The sequence below is a fragment of the Camellia sinensis genome, chromosome 13 (genome assembly GCF_055761805.1).
Source record: "Camellia sinensis isolate YWXY chromosome 13, ASM5576180v1, whole genome shotgun sequence".
Taxonomy (NCBI): Eukaryota; Viridiplantae; Streptophyta; class Magnoliopsida; order Ericales; family Theaceae; genus Camellia; species Camellia sinensis.
Genome location: NC_138973.1, coordinates 89,698,138 through 89,704,698, shown reverse-complemented (window position 1 = coordinate 89,704,698; position 6,561 = coordinate 89,698,138). Strand labels below are relative to the sequence as shown.

The 6,561-nt window shown below is 34.0% G+C and overlaps 1 protein-coding gene across 1 annotated transcript; it reads right to left on the bottom strand.

The window, feature by feature from the left end:
* Nucleotides 1-200: 200 nt before the first annotated feature.
* On the bottom strand, nt 201-6,204 carry LOC114285089 (transmembrane 9 superfamily member 7). Its single transcript, XM_028228083.2, has 7 exons — nt 5,910-6,204; nt 4,324-4,488; nt 4,062-4,171; nt 3,703-3,814; nt 3,509-3,621; nt 1,689-1,839; nt 201-1,612 (listed from the first exon to the last, which is right to left on the bottom strand). The coding sequence occupies exons 1-7, from the start codon at nt 6,024-6,026 to the stop codon at nt 455-457; spliced, it is 1,926 nt and encodes a 641-aa protein (XP_028083884.2). The 5' UTR covers nt 6,027-6,204; the 3' UTR covers nt 201-454.
* Nucleotides 6,205-6,561: the final 357 nt, after the last annotated feature.

Sequence of the window (6,561 nt, the reverse complement as noted above, 5' to 3'; positions counted from 1 at the left end):
ACTTTAAGAAAAAATCACTCTAGAGATCCTTGCTCTTTACACTAAACTCTTGTGGAGTAGAGAAAGGGTTGGACTCTCCACCTGGTGTGGGTTTTTCTCTATGATCAATCAATTCATTTGTCTAGACTCTCTGTATAACAGTTATTCACTATGTTAAAAAATTTACACTACACACCCTCAAGCAGAAAATTTCAAGTATATAGCTATTTGAACTGCTTGCAAGTAGGCTCTAATTTATGATCAAGATGTAATCAAGGCAAAGAGTTTCTCACAGAAAGTAAAAACTATAGTTACAAAGCCATAACCTAACCTGCATAGGCGATATGAGAACCACTAGAAAGATATATGAACTCCAAGAGGAGAATTAGCTCTGTATATTGCTTGTAAGCTCGCATTAAAATCATGATCTTGAAATCAAGTTGCCAGCCGGGTGGTTTCTTTTGAATTGTCAAAATTAATCAATCTTCACAGAAGAGTAAATCTTACGAACAAACCACAGGCATGCATAGAAGCCAATAGTTCCGGTTAGGACAAAGAACACGTATGATCCGATTAACATATACCCAAAGTAAAGGATCCCAGAAACTAGCTTTGTAATTTCCAACTTGGTGAAGAAATAGAATGTGCAGTATAAGAAGAGGTATAGCGCAGACGAGCCAGCAGTCAAGTAAGCTCTCCAACACCAATAGTAATCTTCGCTGCATAACTGGAAATAGCAGAGCACGATGGCTAGCTCGGCACAAGTGACTAGGAGAATAATGAAGACGATGAAGAGGAACCCAAAGATGTAGTAGAATTGGTTCAACCAAATGGACGACAAAATGAAGAATATTTCGATGAAGACTGCACCAAATGGAAGAACGCCTCCAAGAAGTATGGAAAAAATGGGGTTTGTGTACCATGGTTGATCAGGAATGGGACGTGGGATTTTATTTGTTTTAACAGGGTCCTCCATAGCGGGTTTTTTGAAACCCAAGTAACTGCCGATGAAAACGAGTGGCACTGATATGCCGAACCATAACAGCACTAGAGCAAACATTGTTCCAAAAGGGACGGCTCCAGAAGATTTCTCACCCCAGATTAGAGCATTGAGGACAAAGAAGACCGAGAAAAGAATAGCAGGGAACATAATTGCTGTTTTTAAAGCGATTCTCTTCCATTCCGTTCCTTTGAACATTTTGTACAAATGAGCTGAAGAGTAACCGGCAAATAAGCCCATGAAGACCCAGAGGAAAACCATGGCTGTCATTAGCCCGCCTCGGTTGGAAGGTGAGAGGAAACCAAGCAATGCAAAGATCATCGTGACAAGGATCATTCCGAAAACTTGAATTCCAGTACCAACATAAACACACAATAAACTGGAATTATCAGGTGGCCTGAAAACATCCCCATAAACCAGTTTCCATCCTGTTTCTTCTGGGGACTCATCTTGACTGTCCAACTGATTATAATTGGCAATGTCTCTGTAGACGGTTCTCAACATGATCATAGCTACCATGCCAGAAAGAAAAAGGACAATCATCAAAGAGTTGATAATGGAGAACCAGTGGATTTGATCATCATTCATAAGAAGGAATGTATCCCAACGGGATGCCCATTTGATGTCACTGGACTGCCAATAGATGGATAAAGATCAGAAACCAAACCGAGGAGGAAAAAGAAATGCAAGGGTGAGGAAAAAAAAATACCTCGAAAGAAATATCATAAGTGAACACAATCTCCTTGTCAGCTTCAATCTCTTCTGGAACAGTGCTCGGTTGAATTATAGTTTTGTTTTTCTGGTTGCATGTTACCAACTGAGGATTCTCATCATCCCAAATCTTGTAATTATGACTAATACTGTTTGCAATACAGGAGTAGAAAATTGAAAATTGTAAGAATGACAAATCCAAAAATATGCTGACTTGGGAAGATTAACGTAAGCTTAACAAATATGTCAAAAGTTTTGACAATGGAAGAGTATGGAACAACGATTGCACTTCAGTTCAACAACAATGTTAGTATTGTATTTCATATCAGGTGACTCAAGAAACAAAGATTAGGCTGCACAATTAAGAGAAGAAGCAAGCTTGAAGAATTCCCCCTAATGCCTGAAACATGTGCAACATACAAGCAAGAAAAATAACAGTTTCTAAAATACTGTCCTCTAATTCTGTCAAGTTATAATTTCCAAAATACAACTTCTGTAATTTATTTCCAGAATCTATATCTTGATTCGTACTGTTTATTTTGAAAGCTCTGCCCATCTCTTTAATATTCAGGTTCATCATGCTAACCCCCAAAGAGAGAATGAACACTCCAGAAAGATAAGAAGGTGACTTATCCAAACACTGATACAACTGGTCTGGACTAGTGTTTATCCTCGACCCTTAACTAACTGGCTGCCGGATATATGAATGCGATCAGAAGAAAAAAATGATGATACAATAATATTATTTACTTCATAGTTGTCAAATCGGGATTCGTATCGTGAATCGAAATGGCCTCGTACCGAATCGCGAATCGAATTGAATTGTGAATCGTAAAGATTCGGTCACTTTTTTTAAATTACTTAAAAACATATATCTACACATTTAAATGTTAAATATATCTTATGAATATAAAATATTTAGACTTAAATCAACAAAAATGTTATTTTGAATGATAATCACGTAATTTAATAGGTAAGAAGTTAACAAAGATTCCTATGTAAAATCACCATCTTACCTTCTTTTTTTTTTTATAGATATTTTTTATCAACCATTCTTAATAAAGATGATAACCAAATAGACAAACTATTAATTTTTAAAGTAACAATAGCTAACAACGATATTGATATTTGGACAATAAGCATATATACTTTTCTAAGTAAGAGTAAGCAAATAATAAGAAAGAATTATTTAGGATATTTTATTTTAAAGCCTAAAACATTTTAAAATGTATAACTGACCTCACACATGTAATATTCAATTTAATAAAATAGTAATAGATAATTCATAGTGTAACTATAATCTTAAACATCTTTATTACAATTTTTTGAAGGGAAAAAAACGAGAAGAAATGTTAAAAATATGTTAGGTCTGACTGAATCTGATTGGATCTTATAAAAAACTCCATGATCACTAAAATAACAACAAATCATATATATATGTTGGTTATTTTGGTATTAAATGCTATTAGAAGGTGTATTATGTCATTTTTACTAAAAAGATGGAAAAAATGAGTCGAAAATATGTCGAACATAATAATTTCAAAAATTGCATGAATCGTAAAAAGTGAATCGATTGTGAATTGTGCGATTCACTAGAGATTCACTTCCAAAATAGATTCACTCATAGATTCGTATCGATTTTGCAAAAATTATGTATCGAATCGCGAATCGTAAGATTCTGATAACAGAGATTTACTTACTGACACATGACAAGCAAAGAATGGCTGTCACAAAAATATCGACACAAAGATTGAAGAAACAGAATTTAATTCTATGCCCAACCTAAAAAAATGGAAGTATCAAAGAAGAGTACGGAACCTGGTTGGAATAACCTCAAAACCAACAATGCGAGCCAAGTCAATCTCAGGATCCTTGTGATATATAACTTTGAAATTCAGGTGGTTATGGATAAAATATCTGTTGTCATTGCTCTGTAACATCAAGTTTTTACAAAAAATAATTATTACAACCACAGTATGAAAGAAAAAGCAGCCATGTATCAGAAAGCTTACATGAGCATATTTTCCTTTAACCCCAACATGAAATCCCCGCTCATAAAAAACCTTCCGAGGAGCTCCATCCTCTCTTTGCCAAAGAACTGCAACAGGAAGGTTGTCCAAAATCCTATATGCCAATCGCAGAAAATCCAGAATAATACTTGAGACCATAATTTCATCATCCGTCAATAGTTAAAATAAGGAAGAAAAGAAAGGAAAAGATAAAAAGACATGAATGTTGACTCAATTACACCCTGACATCCAGCAAACACAAAGTAAATGTCTACTGAAAACTCTCATGTTAACTTGATTTATTGTCAGCAAGATGTAATCCCAAGTGCATGTACATAAATCCAGGCTGATTGGCCACTTACATGTTAACTCGATAGTCGTCATCGATTTTCTCTTTGAAATTCTTTGCAGATGCAGCATCAAGTTTGACTCGACAGGCAACTTTGCAGAACTGCTCTTCCATCATTTTAAACTGTAGCATTTCTTATATACTTAGAAGTTAGATCCATAATAGTTGTAATAAAGCTTATAGAAATGAATAAACCATTCTTTATGCTATTCTATTGAACAGAATGTTGAATTCCTTTTATGACGACAGTCAAAGGAGGAAGGACACAAACTCACAGTATAAACAGAATTCTCAATACGGTCACCTCGTAGAACTTCTCCCAAATTTTCTGCACTGTTAATAATTTTTGGAGGCTTGCAATAACTCAGGGAATAGTAGTCATATGGGAGTTGAGTTTTTGTTGAAGTAAGCTTGTTTACTTTGACTTGAAGAGTCTCCCCCTATGCAGAAATAGGAAACCACTTAGCATACCATTAAACAATACCCAAATAAAAAATGCAGATATCAAAAGATGTTAAATAGTCTGATGTTCTTAAGTTATATAAAAATCATGTTAGTGCTACTCAAAATCTTCTTTTAGTCCTCAAAACTAAAAGAAGCTGAGTAACTTGTGCAATTAGACATCCAAAATGCTCTCTCAAAATTTGTAGTAGTTCCAAAATTGTTGTCTAAGAGAGGCCGCTTTTTCAGACTTTTCTTTCTCCGTATTTCTTAAACAAGATTTGCAGAGTCATTCAATCACATCAATTAAAAATAAATAAAACTCTCATAAGCCCAACCATTGGATCCATTTGTCCTATTAGTCAAACTGCAAAATCAACAAGAGGATATAAAGATGCTTCGCAATAACAAGAAATTCCCAAGACCTGCCCTGGTTATATTCTCGGATTCAAAGAATTTAATCATGTCGCCATAGAGGAAAACATAATCCCCATCCATATAGTAGAACAGAGGTTACAAATACTCATAATATCTATATACAAATATATTTGTGTTTGTGCTCAAGTCTAACACATATACTGTGAGCAGAATGTAACGAAGAAGAGTGAACTAAAACCTTCACACCACAGAATATGGAAATCATTAAACACAGTTTATAGGTACAGAAAATGAACAGCTAAAAGGTACAATGAAGATATATATATATATATATATATACATAAATATATGAAAAAGAGGCAGATTTTCAGATTCATAGGACCTACAATTAACATTCATCGTAAGAACGAATGAAATTCAATTGCACTCATCAAAGAAGAGAAATGATTGAAGAGAGAGGGCTAGCTATATTCTTAAATTCAAAGAATTTAATCAGTTCGTCGTAGAGGAAAACATAATCCCTATCTCTATACTAGAACATGTTACAAATACTCATAATATCTCTATATATACTTGTATTTGCGTTCTGAGTATAATATATATATATATAATAAATTGTGAGCATGATGTGATGAAGAGGAGAGAACTAAAACCTCCACATCACAGAATGTTGAAATCATTAAACAAAGCTAATAGATATAATGAAGATACATAACACATGTATAATACAGAAGACCTGCAATTAACATAAATGAAATTGAATTGAATTGCAACAAAATGATGAGAAAGAGAGAGAGAAGTAAAACCTCCACATCACAGAACATGGAAAATCATTAAAAAGAGTCTCTATACAAGGATAATCATACAGAAAATGAAGAGCTAATAAACACAATGAAGATACATAACACAATTATAATACAGAAGAGCTAAAATTAACATTAATTAAATTGAATTGCATCACATTCATCGAAGAACAGAAATGATTAGAGAGAGAGAAAGAGAGAGAGAGAGAGAGAGAGAGAGAGAGAGAGAGAGAATTCACAGTTTGAAAATCACGAGGGGCAACACCGGGGAGGTAGAATGAATGCGTCGTCGACGGTAGGAGCAGCAGGAGAAGAGAGCAGACAGCGATGATCCATGGATTCCATGCCCACATCATTCCCTTACAGAGAATTCTTCTACTATTCTAGAGAGAGAGAGAGAGAGAGAGAGAGAGACTTGGCGGAGTCAGAGTCTGTGTAGAGTTCAGCTTTTTGATAGCGTTCCGCATACCGATTCGTCTAAAAAAAATTAATAATATGAGAATAATTACGGCTCAAGTGGTACCATCTTACTTTGCCAAATTTATGATCTCGATATCAATTTGTATGAATATTTTTGAATAATGTTATAGGCATGAATTAGTATATTAATTAGTCGATTAATTGATAATGTAATATAATTTAAGAGATTTTTTATATTTGTAATTTACATAATGAGTAGGGTCAATAATAATATCATAACTAATGTTGGTATACTAATTAGTACATTAATGCATATAGCACCACCGAATATTTTTTCAAGGCTTTACCTACAAAAATGTTAGAAATTTCAAAAGTTCTATTAAAATTTCTACCAAATATCTCATATGGATATGAGATGTGGGCCTCACACTTATGTGAGATATTTGGTAAAAATTTTAATAAAACTTCTAA